Source organism: Cervus elaphus, chromosome 14 (assembly GCF_910594005.1).
Source record: "Cervus elaphus chromosome 14, mCerEla1.1, whole genome shotgun sequence".
NCBI lineage: Eukaryota > Metazoa > Chordata > Mammalia > Artiodactyla > Cervidae > Cervus > Cervus elaphus.
In genome coordinates this window covers 80401218-80414830 of record NC_057828.1, presented here as the reverse complement: position 1 = coordinate 80414830, position 13613 = coordinate 80401218, and the positions used below count along the sequence as shown (strand labels likewise).

General features: G+C 62.5%; 1 protein-coding gene across 1 annotated transcript in view; it reads right to left on the bottom strand.

Annotated features, from left to right (window-relative positions):
- IGFN1 (immunoglobulin like and fibronectin type III domain containing 1) overlaps positions 1-13242 on the bottom strand; it is a 30011-nt gene extending 16769 nt beyond the window's left edge. Inside the window, 13 exon segments of the mRNA XM_043923892.1 lie at positions 1159-1218; positions 1917-2136; positions 2138-2190; positions 3179-3347; positions 4822-4935; positions 5630-5807; positions 6294-6339; positions 6603-6647; positions 8217-8316; positions 9304-9443; positions 10482-10604; positions 11013-11049; positions 13120-13242. Of these exon segments, the coding sequence (XP_043779827.1) occupies positions 1159-1218; positions 1917-2136; positions 2138-2190; positions 3179-3347; positions 4822-4935; positions 5630-5807; positions 6294-6339; positions 6603-6647; positions 8217-8316; positions 9304-9443; positions 10482-10604; positions 11013-11019 (1255 nt within the window). The 5' untranslated portion in view covers positions 11020-11049; positions 13120-13242.
- Between the last annotated feature and the right edge of the window lie 371 nt (positions 13243-13613).

Below are 13613 nucleotides of genomic sequence, written 5' to 3'. Positions count from 1 at the left end.
GGCTTCTGGCATCAGACCCGGTCAGCCCCGCCGCCTGGGGGCCACCTGCACCCCCTCGCTCCCCACCGGACACCAGCGTTCCAGGCCTGCCGTGGGTCCCAGTTTTGCTGGGGCCGGACCCAGCGTCATCCCAAGGGCCTGGGCCCATAGCCTCGCCTGGAGCCCTCTGACCAGTGGTCCAGGCCCGGGGATCCTGGGCCCCGCTGGAGCTGCGGCCCACCTCACCCAAGGCCCCCACAGACTCTGGGCCCTCCCTTGCCCTGAGCCCCCGTGGGCCCCCTCTCCAGCCCCCAGGACCCCCTGGGCCTCCGTCATCTGCCTCTGCCCCAGTTTTGGCCTCAGGAGCCCCGCGCCCCTGGAGGAAGCTTTCACCCCCAGATACAGGTGGCTCCTGGAGGTGCCGGCCTGCAAATGCCCCTGAGCCCCAGGAGCCCCTTGCATCTCCGTGGTCAGCATTGCTCGCTTTCTCAGAGCCCCAGGACTCAGGGCCCCAGCCTGCCATGGAGTTAGAGCCTTGTCCTCCCATAGGCTTCAGCGCTCCGGGACCCCCTGCCCCATGGCCACCTCCAGCGCCCCCCAGGCCAGCCCTGTGGCCCCACCCTGGGCCCGCCATGCCTCTTCCCACCCCATCACTCAGACTGTGCTCTCCCCCCAGCTCACCCAGGCTCTGCCCCTGCAGAATCTCCGATCCTTGACCTTCTAAGCCAGGCCCTGCAGGACCAGCCTGGGCTCCCCACGGGGCCCGCTCCCCCAGCCCTCCAGCCTCAGGCTGCCAGGACCCCGCCTCCCAGGCTCCCGCTGGTCCTGCACCGTCTCTGCTGTGACCTCGCTGTTGGGCTCCCGCAAGTCCCAGCCCGGATTCCAAGCCCCCTCCTAAGCCTCCTCTCCCTCCATGGAGCTGGTCGACCCCAAGACCCGGGACTCTGCCTCCCTCCTCTTCCAGAAAGCCCTCTCTGGCCTGTCCAGGGCCCCAGGCTGCACGAGCTGCCTCCTCATCCCCTGTCGAGGAGTGGCCAGGCCCTCCCAGACCACCCCTATCTGGGCTGGCTGTGGCCCCAGAGGCCAGCCCAGCTCTCTGGAGGGAGCTCCCTGTGGGGCCCTGCTCTCTGGATCTATCCCCCTCCCCATGGGCGCTCCTGAAATCTTCTGGGCTCTGGCCTTCTTGTGCCTGTCTCTGGTGGTCAGCGCTTGTGGTCAGAAGGCTCTTATCCTTCCCAGCTTTGGTAAGAGGTCACGCCCCAGGAGAGAGAGAAGAGAAAAGCCCTGTTAAATCAGGCCGAGGCGCCTCTCAGACCCCAGCAGTTTCCCCAGGTGCCTGACCCTCAGTTTCCCCAACAGAGAAGCAAGCCGGCCATCTCTGGAGGAAGCCAGGCAGACCAGCTCACTGGTGGCTCATCCCATCACCGCCTCCTCGGTCCTGTGCCTGAGGGCCCCACCCCCACCCTGCTCGGTGGTTTAGGAGGACTTCAGGAGAAAATACAGAAGCCAAAAGTCATTTGCCACCTGCAGTTGCCTTGCTGTTTTTTTTTCCTTTTAAATCAACTTGTTCTATTGCCTGTCTTACGAATGTCAACTTTAGTTTCCTGGGACCGCCTTGAACCCAGAACCCTAAGGGGGTTTAAGGATGCTCTTTGGCCTGACCCCCCTCATACAGAGTGGACCTAGCCCACTGTCCTCAGCCCCGTCCAGGGCCCCAGGGACACCTTGGATCTATGCCCAATGGAGCAGACACCGCTGGGGAGGGTGGGCTTGCCGTGGAGGGCCCGCATTGCAGGCATGGAGAATGGCTCTCGGGGGCCTTCCTGGCCTCCGGGGACGAGGGGTCCCCAGTGGAGGGCACTGACAGGGGAGCCCCGCCCCCCGGGGCCTCGGTTCCCGCCTTGGCCGAGGCGGGAGAGCCCGGGGTCCCCGCTCACCTTCCACCACCAGCCAGGCGCTGGAGGCATGGAGCTTGGTGCCCAGGGAGTAGAGGCCCATGTCGGAGAAGCGGACCCCTCGCACCAGCAGCCGGTGCCTCAGCCCGTCCGGGGACACGAACGTCTCGTACTTGTCACTGAGGTGCAGCGGCCGGTGCTGAAACCTCCAGGCGGCGCTGGAGCAGGGGCTGGACAGGGTGCACTCGAAGATGGCGTCCCCCCCGCTCCTCGCAGCGGACGTCGGCCAGCGGGACCACCACGTGGGGCGGGATGGCTGCAGGCAGACGCAGGGCGTGACCTGACGCGGGACGCTCAGGGCTGGCTGGCTGGGCCACGGCTGCCGGCGTCACCTTGGACAGGTCACCCCTCACCCCAGGTGTCGGTTTCTCCACATAAAGTGAGTTATAATTAGGCTGTGAACAGTGAGACGCGGCTGTGAGATTCTGCAATTCTAAATCTGAGCCTTCTCTCCGGGGGCAGGTAGGTTCAGGAAGGGAATGGACAGGCTTGAGTACGGAGCCTCATACCTGTTGTCCGACCGATCCTCACGACCACCTCCAAGGCGGGCATTGTTATTACCCTTTATGAGGTCTGAAAATTGAGGCTTTACAAGCTAAATGGCTCCCACAGCTAAGAGGTGGTCCAGCCAGAATTCACAGGCAGGCCTGGCTGAGCCCAGGGTACCTGCCCCCTTCCCCGTCCACCATGCCGGGCCAGCTGGAGGTCTCACCCCCTCTTCAGCCTGACTCAACCTCGTCCTCCGTGGTTTATCTGCAGAAAGCTTCCCCCACCCTAGGGGTCAGCTCCCTCCACGCACCCCCGCCCCCACCCCCAGCTGTCAGGCACTGGGGTGGGGGGTTGGTGGTAGAAAGGGACAGAGTTTGATGATGGAGGAAGGGACCGTTCCTGGGGGGAAGGGGGAGGCAGGGAGGGGAGGGGTGACACAGTGGAGCTTCTTGCTGGGGTCATGGAGGGGGCATGCCTCAGAAGGGAGGCTGTGGAACTGGTCAGCTCTGGCCTGAGAGGGAGTGAATGCTGAGGATGGACCGTGAGCATGGGCAAGAGCCCACGTCTGAAACCCTTAGCGCCCAGCCCAGCACCAAGAGAACACGGACCATGGCTTTTGCAAAGGGATTGTCAGCATTTAACTGCTGGGCCCGAGCTCCTCTCCTGGACGCCGAGGGGGCCACGTCCCATCCATCCAGCAGCTCGGCTGGAAGGCACGCAGGCGCCCGCCCAGACGCTCGGGGCAGACCACTCACCGCTGGCCTCCAGCTCCGTGGTGAAGACGTGGGCATCCTCCACCCGGACCTGGTAGATGCCGGCGTCCTCCGGCTTCAGGTCCTGGATTTGGAACTGGTAGTGCTTCCCCAGACGCCGCAGACTGTGTTTGGTCTGGTTGTCGAAGCCGTAGGGGACCATCTCGCCATCCTGGGGCCAGGGAAGGAAGAGGGGGGCGCAGGGCCTCCGTGAGTCCACGGCTCCTCCTGCCCCCATCCTGCTTGTCGATGGCCAGCCGCGCACCCCACTGGCCTCGGCACCAAAGGACACTGCTGGACCAGGAGGGTGGGGCGGAGAGGGGCGGGAAGGAGGCCCTGAGCGCGCGGCGGAGGCAAATACATGCTCTAGGAATATCCATGGCTCTGACACGGAGTAAACGATCTGCCGGCATTATGCAAGAGACACCCGAGAGTGCTGAGCCGGCAGGTGGGCGGGCAGAGCGGACCTACTTCCCGAGCAGGGCAGGGAGACAGCAGGGTGGCCGGTCCCCCGCGCTCTCATTCATGAGGAAGCAGAGTACTACCAGTGGCCCGTGCACACGCCCACTTCAGCCAAGCCCTGGATAGACTGGCTCCTTGCTGGTCATCCCTGACCCACGACGGTGCGCTTGGTGATTTTCTGACTTTGGTGCAAAAGCGATGCACGTTCAAGAGAAACTCTGCTTGGAGTTCTGGTCTTTCCCAGGGTAGTGATAGGCAGTGCAGCCCCCGTGGCCGGGTCACAGAGGTGACCCACCCATACATTTAGAACTGCTCTGTACCAGGCCAGCGTCTGTTTTTCACTTTGGGTACAGGCATGCATGCTCAGTCGCTCAGGCATGTTTGACTCTTTGCGACCCCATGGCCTGTAGCCCACCAGGCTCCTCTGTCCATGGGATTCTCCAGGCAAGAATACTGGAGTGGGTTGCCATTTCCTTCTCCAGGGGATCTTCCTGACCCAGGTATCAAACCCAGGTCTCCCGCATTGCAGGCAGACACTTTACCATCTCAGCCACCAGGAAAGCCCATTATCAGCTATACCCCAATATAAATTTTTTTTTTTAAAAAGCACTACGTGGGGGCCAGGGTGTCTCTGCAGGGAGGAGTTAGCCATGTGGATGGCGGGGAAGGCTATGGTGGACAGAGGAACAGAGGGGAGGCTGGTGAGAGGTGGGGAGGGGCGCACAGGAGGGGGGAGCCGGGGGAGGGGAGAGGCGTCGTGCAAGCTCATTGATCAGCTGGACGCCCCAAGAGACCAGTCGCGCATTATGCTGACGCCACAAACGAGGCCGCTGAGCACAGAGAGGTAGGCGTCTCGCCTGGGGTCACACAGGCAGGAAGTGTGACGCCCCAGCCCACCTCCTATAGATCCTTGCCCCGCCCCCTCCTCGTGGGGCCCATGCAGAGGTGTGTCTGGAGAGAGAGCTCAGAGGCGAGCGGCGCACTTCTAAGAACCCTCTTTTGACCCCATGCCCTGGCTGGACACCCTGGACCTGACCGCAGCAAAGTCGGAAGGAACTCCACGGGACGCAGGGCCCACCGCCTGTGTCCTCACTGTTCCTCTCAACGCTGCTCACGCTGATCCTCCCCTGGACCGGCAGCAGCCCTGCCAGACCACCCCCCCTTGAAGGCCCCCCCAGACTCACCTTGTACAGGTAAATCTTGCTCTCAGGACTCTTGAGGTCCAGCTCCAGGCCAAAGGTTGCGATCCCCTCCTTGTTGACCCGGACATGTCTCAGGTTGGCGATGGTGTTGAGGTACTAGAGAAGATGAACCCGTCGGGGGGCCCTCTGAGTGCGCTCCTTGGGGCTCCAGGTCCTCAGGCCCCAGCCCCCGGCAGCCCCCGAGCACGCCTGTGCTGGGCCACAAGCGGGAGGCTGGGTCCTGCGTCAAGGCTGAGCAGATAGCCCGGAGCAGGAAAGCTGGGCCCATGCATGGGAGGTTGGATGAACCACCTTCAAGCTGATAACACTATTCTCAAGGTAATGCAAGCAAGTAGAAGAAAAAGTAGACTTCCAGGGCTAGATGAGACTCAGGGAAAACTTCCCGGTTCTCTGTCACTTTGTAAGCGGCTGGAAGCCCATCTCCCAGAAGCCTTTAGAAATAAGACAGACACCCAGGGTCAGGTGATGCGGACCTCAAGCCTTTGCTGAGCTTAATGCTTTAAGTACATCCTCTGACCACCGCTCAGTAACCCTGCGAGGAAGGGATGCCTGTAACACCCACTTTACAAGGAAGGAAACCAAGACTCAGGAGCCCTAACTTTTCCAAGGCCCCAGATTTCAGTGAGTGTCCGAGCCAGCCCTCAAAGCCAGGACGCGGGTCCCTAGCTGACGCCGCGCTGGGACGGGTCGGGGCGGCCCCTCCACGGCTGGCGCTGCAGGTGTGAGCTCCCCCCGCCCCCAGCGCCCCAGGCGGCGGCAGGGGCCGCGGGGCGGGGCGGGCGGGCGGTACCGGCGCCAGCTTCTCCTCGCGCTCCTTGCTCATCCGCTGCAGCCGCCGCAGCATCCATCGGAAGTCCACGATGCCGTACTTGAGGCAGATCTGCTCGTAGTCCTTCCGGTCCGCCGTCATCAGCAGCTGCCACACGCGCTCCATGTCCACCTCCTTCTTGGGGGCGGGAGGCGGTTCCCTGGGGAGCGGGGTGGGCAGGTCAGAGCCCCGGGGAGCCCCAGGGGCCCGGCAGCCGGAGGGGGTGGGCGCTGCGCTGTGCTGTCTTCCTGGAGGAAGAGGCCGCGGAGACTGACCGCCGGCGGCACCAGAGGGGCCCAGCGACGGCAGGGCGGGGGCCCGCCCCGCAGCTCCAGCCTCCCAGGAGAAACTCTCTCCTAAGGACTCCTCGTGTGGCTTTCAGACCAGGGTGTCTGGGGGGACATTATTCTGTGGCTCAAGTGGAGCACATTTTACAAACAACCCAGAGAGCAGAGATGATTCTCTCAAGGACGCAGAGCTTAGAACTGGAGCCTGGGGTCCAGCGCTCCCAGCAAGCCCACCAGCCTTCAGCCATCAGCTGGGAGAACCCGCACTCCCCTGCCGGTGCTGGGAGGGGCGGCAAGTGTGAGCCCGGCTTGCAGCGGGGGGCCTCCAGACCCCCTCCCCAGGACAGGCCCAGGCCCACCTCTTTTTCAGCATCTTCCGGAAGTCCACCAGCTCCTTCCTGAGGTCTAGAAAAGGAAGAGGAATGAGCCCCAGCCTCACGTGGGACTCCACCGGCCTCACAGAGGCTTCTCTGTAGGAACCCGGGGGAGGGGCTGGAGAGGGGGCCTGTGGTCCATGGCAGACCACCAGGCTTTGGAAAGGAGCCCCCTCCTGTGGGCTGGTGATGGCCTGTGAAGCACCCCGAGGGCTTGGCCAGGGGCGGGGCGCCGGCAGGAAGCAGCCCCTCCCCCAAAGACCCTAAGGAGGTTTGGGACAACTTTCCACCTACCCTCTTGGGGCTCCTTGGGCCTCTTCCGATTCTTCCGAAAGCCAACTAGACCATCGGGAAGAGAGGAGGCGGTTAATGTGGGCAGGCGGGGAGAGAAATGAGAAACCCTGGTGGGCTTTGAGAACCAGCGGCGCCCAGGCCCCGGCCCCCCAGTCCTCTCTAAGGCTGGCGGCCACCCAGGAAGAGAGAACACGGCTGAGGGTCCGGCTATCTCTGGCTCAGAGCATGACCGAGGGAGGCAGCCTGATCCCCATATCCTTCAGGGCGGCCCACTCACACGTCAGCAGGGCCGGGGGTGGCATGAATGTGAGGGGGAGCCGCTGGTGACTGCACACGGAAGGGCATCTAAGGGGCAGCTGTCCTCCCCCTCCACCTGAGAGCTGCCATTTCAGGGCCCAGGCCTGGGGGCATCAAATACGCCCCCCGGGGAGGCCGGAGGGCAGGCCTCTCGCCTTCCCGGCTCCGCTTGACACCAGGAGTGGCCAGGAGACATGACCTGGGCAGTGGGCACTGAGAGAGCAGGAACACACGAAATAAATGAGTGCTATAAATAATAATCTCTCTTCAAAATGCTAGTTTGCCACAGGTTTCCCATCTGAGTTTTGCATTGGTTACCTTAACAAGACAAGTTACCTATGCCTCTGTCTCCGGGGGAGAAGTTCTCTAACTTACTTTTCCTAAAACCTTAAAACTTCTCCTGAGGAACAAAGAAGAATTTACACTGTACAGGACAATATGAAGTTCACGCTTCTTTCCTTGGGAGTAGTATCTGTTTTCACAGTTGTAAGATTCTTTTTTATTGAAATATAGTTGATCTACAATAATATATTAGCTTTTGTTTCCTGATAAAAGGACCAGATGTCCCAGGGCCACTCCTTCCTGACTTTCTGCCTGCACATGGGTTAACTGGGTCTGTAGCAGCCAGCCTATGAGGTTGGGGTGGCACATGGTGGGAGGTGTCTGGCTCCCCGAAACAGCCCCGAGCTCTGCCAGAGCCTGGATGCCCCCCTGGGACTTGTTATTGTGGGCCTAGGAAAGTGGCTTTGCTTCTTGAGCCACATCGAGGAGGGTTTTCTGTTACTCATGCAGAAAAGCATAACCAACTGAGAGATGAGATCTGCTTTCCAAGACATGTTTACTTTTGATTCCTTGCTGACGATTGCTTTGAAATTTCGGAAACACGAGCAAACCAAAGCAATGCAAGTCTGAGGCAGGATCTGGCCTTTTTGTTACCTGTCCCCCCATTCTCACCCCATTCCACGCAGACTTGTGCAAAACAGCAGAGGCCAAGAGAGGAAACTGAAGCCCCCTGAGTGAGTTAACAGAAGATTGAACTAGAAACCAATGCTCAGATCCCGACCTCGCTCCTCAGGGCCAAGAGGACATCTCCCAGCACACCTGTGGGGCGTGCCCACGGGCGTGAGCCTCCCCAGCCAGGGGCGGAGGCTGCGGCAGCGGACGAAGCCTGGGGCTCCGCACCCCCTGGGCTGTGGCCTCCATGGCTCCCCCACACCCCCCAGCCTTGAGGCCTGATCCCCCGCAGGGCTCTCCCACACCCTGAGCCCCGGTGGGGTAGGAGGGAGGGGGGCAGGGCCGGGGGGCGGGCGGGCCCACCTTCGATGACCGTGAGCCTGGCCGAGCACGTGGCCTCTCCATAGGCATTCACTGCAGTGCAGCGGTACACGTCGGTGTCCTCGCCGGTCAGTTTATTGATCTGCAGAGAGGCCGAGGGCAGGGGAACAGGGCTAGCCCCCCTTCCTCCAGTCACTGGACATAACCACGTCATAAAGATGAACAAGGCAAGCTCTTGTCTTCGTGGCCCTTACTGTGTTCATCAGGAAAGCAGACCCAGAGACCAAACCTAGGTCAGGACTGTGGTGGGCAGAGAGTGGCTCCCCGGAGTCCAGTGGATCCAGGACTAACTACCGTTTCTGGTGTGTGCGGCAAGCCCCTTACCTAACCTCCCTGGACCTTAGCTTATTTACTTATAAAATGAGGATAATAACACCCACATATTGAACCCTGGTCGGGGAGTTAGGATCTTGCAAGCTGTGCAGTGTGGCAAATAATAATAATAATAATAAATAAATAAACAAAAAAATTGGCACTTTCCTGACAGTCCAGTGGTTAAAACCCAAAGCTCCCAATGCAGGGCACATGGGTTTAATCCCTGGTCAGAGAATTAAGATCCTGCATGCCGCACAGCATGGCCGAAATAATAATAATAATAATAATACTCCAAAGCCATGAGTGGTCAGGATTAAAATACACAGTCTAGTCTGCCCTCTTAGCGCAGCTGGCCGCGCGCCAGTCTCATAAAATATACAGTCTAGGTCAAACGATTAGCCCAGGAGCAGGACATAGTAGGTGTTCTGTGATGTGTAACTGTAAATATTACTGATACTGACCAATATCGACTGAGTGTTCACTGCAGGTCAGGCCTGGGTGAGGTTTATTACCTAAACCTTCAATGCTCATAAAAGTCCCATGAAGGAGGCAGTATTATCACCCCAATTCGCAGAGGAAGAAAGAGAGGGAGAGTAAAGTGACTTTTCAAGGCTGGGGTGGTAGCCCAGGCAGCCTGCTTCCAGGGCTTGAAGGAAGCTCCAGCTCTCTCAGCAGAGGGCGGCCGGCCTGCTGGTCTACCCTGGCTCTGGGAGGAGAAGGGAGGACCCCCGCCCGGGAGGACCGCCGTCCCTACCTGCAGCACGTGCTCCCTGCTGCCCGTGCCGGACGAGACCTGGTACTTGCTGGAGCTGCTGAGGTCCCCTTTGGAGCAGTGCCAGCGCACCCTGGGCCTGGGCTCCCCGCAGACCACAGCCCGGAAGGTGGCGTTCTTCCCTGCAGCCGGAAGAGGCGGGCGGGCAGTTTGACAGGTTGGGGGAGGACGGACAGGGAGTGTAATGCATGCTCACCCTGTTGCTCTGGGCACTTCAGCTGCCCGTTCCAAGAGGGGTGCCTGCCCTTGGTCCTGGGGGTCCCCAGGCAGGAGCGCAGTCTCGGGCGCCCGAGGGACGCCCTCCCCATCTGTGTGTGCTGAGCCTGGGGTCCCTGAGGGCCAGGGCGGGGCGGGGGCCTGAGGGCTCTCCGGGGACTGAGGAGGGGGAGTCCTCTGTGGGTCCTGTGTCCACTCTCTGTGGGGGGATGGTGACCTCGGCAAAGCCTGGTGGTGGTGCTCGAAGGGGCCGATCCTGAGACCCAGGGTTCCAGCCTCGGGAAAGAGCCCAGCTCCGTCCCTGCCTGGAAGCCGGGGTTGGGGGGGCTGCCCGCCCTCCGGCCCCCGCCCCACCGGGAGTGTCTCAGCAGAGAACAGTTTGGAGTAAAGATGCAAGTCCCCCACCCCTGGTGAGAGACGCGGTCTCTCGTGACAGTGTTGCTGGGATGTACAGTCAGCTTTAAGGGGGGAGGGGGCCTTATTCTCCTCAGGCCAGAACGCGGGGCTCTGAAACCCGCTGGGGGCCTGTGCTGGGGAAAGGGCGCCCGCTCACCCCTCCCCGCGGCCCGTGCCCTCTGCTTCCCGGGCTCCATTCTCTGCGGCCTGTGGGCCCTGGGGCGGCCGTGGGGCGGCCAGCAATGGGAGCCGCATTTCACTCCGTTCCAAGGGTGCCTCTGCAGGGCTGCTTGCGGGCCGGGAGAGGGCAGGGCCCAGGGCTGCCCCACGACCCCCTGCTCCCTGGCTCAGCACACCCCCACCCTCCTTCCCAGATGCTTGTCCCGTGGTAGGCCTGCACCCCTTTACCTCCCTGCTCCTCAGGCCCCGTGCCCTGTGGGGACCCGGCAACCCCAGGTGTAGGGTGAGGTGACGGACACAGGGGCTGGGGGCTGGGCTGGATCAGGGCCGGGGTCCCCCGTCCCCTCCAGGCCCCTCCCGGGCCTCACCCTCCTGCAGCGCCAAGGCAATGGGCCTCTGCACGAAGTCGGGCGTGCTGCAGCCTTTGGGCACCTCCTCCACCAGCTGCCAGATGCTCACGCCCGGCGTGGAGGACTTCTTGAGGGATTTCCCTGGAGGAGGTGGTGGGAAGGGAGGTGGGTCTCAGCTTAAACCTGTCGCCGGAGGGGCCCCCCGCCCCCCAATCTCCCCAGCTCCTCGGGGGAGAAGGGCTTTGGGGCTTTCTAGCAGGTATGGCGGTGGTCTTCCCACGTGTGAGTGCCACCCCCGGGGAGTGGCCACAGGTGCCCTGGGGAGACCCCAGGAGGGTCCCGGGAGAGGGGGGTGGGGAAGGGAGAGTGGAAAAGGGCTCTTGGTGGGAATCAGGGCCCATGGGGGAGTGGGCTCTGCACCCTGGATCCAGGAAAACAAGTTAAAACCCAAATCCGGAACTAACAAGGCACATGCTCTGTGCCCTGCCCCCCGCCCTCGGCTGGTGGGCGCCATGCGGGTGAGCGGAGTGGAGGGGGTGCTGCTCCCACCTGCCATGGTTCCGGCTCCTCTTCGGCGCTGACTGATCTGAGAACAGAAGGCGGGATTGCTTAGAAAGGTCCAGGCAGTCTCCCCCATCCTTCCCACACCTCGGCACCCCGGCCGGCCGGGGAACTCCTCTCCCCCACTCGCCGGCCCAGCACCGCCCACCTCCCGGGGACCAGGGAGGGTAGGGCGCTGCCTGCTTGGAATCTCACCCAGGGAAAGGAAACCGCGGGTGAGCTACAAGCTGTGCTGGAGGCCTGGCGTGATGGTGGGGCCCTGGGCCCAAAGGACGCTCAGAGGGCGGGACACGGCCACCCTGAAGTCAGGAAAGCAAACTCCAGACCTCAGGGTCTCCCAGCTGTTCCCGGCCTGACCCCTTGACTGGGGATGAGAACTCTCCAGCGGCATCCTCTGGGACTGTGGGCCCCTCCACCAGCCCCGATGGTCTTGAGCAGGGCCTGCAGCCCTCCAGCTCCCACCTCACCCAATCTGGAATCCAGATCGCCAGGCCTGCGGGCAAGGATCCCTGGGCTGCCCGTAAGGTCTTCTAGCCCGGGACATCCGGATCCCCATAAATCCATCCACCCCCTCCAAAGCCAGTGAGTTATAACATCAGGTGGGCAAGAATGCCTCCCAGACCCCCTCCACCACCAGCAGCACCCCTCTGACTCCCACTCAACGGCATCCGACTGCCGTCCATTGAGGCCAATGGGGTGGGCGGCCAGGAGAGGGCAGGGGGCCTGGGGCTGGGCTGGGCTGAGCGCCGTTAGGACGGCCGTGAGTGGACCGGGGAGGGGGTGCCTTGAAAGAATTTCCCAGCAGTCCCACCCCCAGCGCGGTTGGCGCGTGGCCAAGGGTTCCATTTTGGAGATTCCATCTCCTGCCCAAAGAGCCCTCAATATAGAATCACATGACAAGGCACATTCCATCCTCCGAGCGAGGAGCCTCCATTTCACAACTGCCCACCCGCTGGCACCCCGGCCCGGGGCGTCCCCCCCACTGCCCGGCCGCACCTCAGCGCGCTGGAATGCCGCAGTGCGCCAGCCGCGTTCTGGGGCGGTCACAGGCCACAGCCGCCGCTCTGCGGGGAGTCGCCCGGGCGGGCGAGGGGGACGGAAGGGAACCCAGCTGGCCATGGCGGAGGGGTGGGTGTGGGGGGCTCCGTCCCACCCACGCCCAGGACCACCACCCCGAGCCTGCCCGCCGCCTCCACCCTGGCGCAGTGAGCGCGGACGTCTTAGTCAGCATCTTCACCTTGTGTCTCCATCACCCTAGGGCGGCTCTCGGTTACTTAGCCTTTCGTCACACGCCAAGAAGCATAATCCTCCCGCGTCTGTCCCTCCAGCCTCCCGCCTCCAGACCCCAGCTGAGATGGGAGAGCGGCCGAGCCCGCACGGGGACTCAGGGGGCCCACGTTGGCCAGCTTGCCCTCCCGACCTTGGCCTCTTCAGGAGTAAACCAGATCCAGGACAAGGTCAAAGGCGAAGGGCGAGAGATCTGTTTGGTTGGAGACCAGGTTGTGGTCCTCATGGAGGGGAGGGGGCGTTGGGGAGGAGACGCTCTGCTCCAAGCTTTCTCCCACTTTGGAGAAGAATTTTAACTCTCTGCACCAGACGGCAGCTTGAGTCCCTGGGAACATCTGCGGGTCTCCCCCAGGCCCTCAGCCCTCCACCCCCGCCCCACCAGCTTCATCCAGCCCTCCCCTTCCTGCTGCCTCCAGCTTCTCAGCTTCTCCACGCGTAGGAGTCAGGGCAGGGAGAGACACCCAGGGAGGGCTCTTCTCCCTGTTTGACCGTGTTATTAATCAAGATGTGCTGAGTTCCAGACCGGAGGTCCTTATTCTGGACAGCTGCTCAGAGCGTTTAAGCTGGTCGGCGTTGCCAGCTGAGCAGCGCCTGGTGAGTCCCAGCCTGGGACGGAACCGCCTCTGAAGACTTGCAGTAGCTCCGTCCTCCAAGCGTCCCCAGCCATCGGAGGGGATGTACCGCCCGGGGGGCCCTGGGGTCCCTGCCCCCTGCCTGCCCTTCCTGAGCAGAGAAGGGCGACGGGATCCCAGCCTCTCCTTCTCCGCCCCCGCCCCAGTGGGCAGCCAGATGTGCAGGGCCCACTGACCTGGGTGCACAGCCGGCCTCCGGCCTCCCGGCCGCTCCCGCCTCCCCGCGTCCAGCTGCTGCCGGAGGCTCTGAATGGACTGCCGGTGGCCGGTGGCGCCGGGACAGATGTAGGTCACGGCGGACTCCCGCTGCCCCCGCCCCTCCCACTCAGCCCGCCTCCCTCCTCCTCCTCCTCCAGCCCAGGCTTGGCAGGGCAGGGCCCCCCCGGGGTTCCCGCCCTCGCCTCCCGGGAGGTCAGAGATGGAAGGGTCCTGTGACATGGGCTCATCCAACTCTGCGCAGAGCATTAAGCTCTCAACCAGATTGGCTTGCTCAAGCCTGCCTCGCTTATGTGATCCTGTTAGCGGGCGCCTTCTCATCATCCAGGGCCTTAATTTTTCCACTAAGCTGACCCCTGGGGACCCTTGACACCATAAGTCACGCAGACACCCAAAGCCACTGCCCTCTTGGGAATCAGCATCAGAAGTGGCGCCACGCAGACCCAGCCTTGGG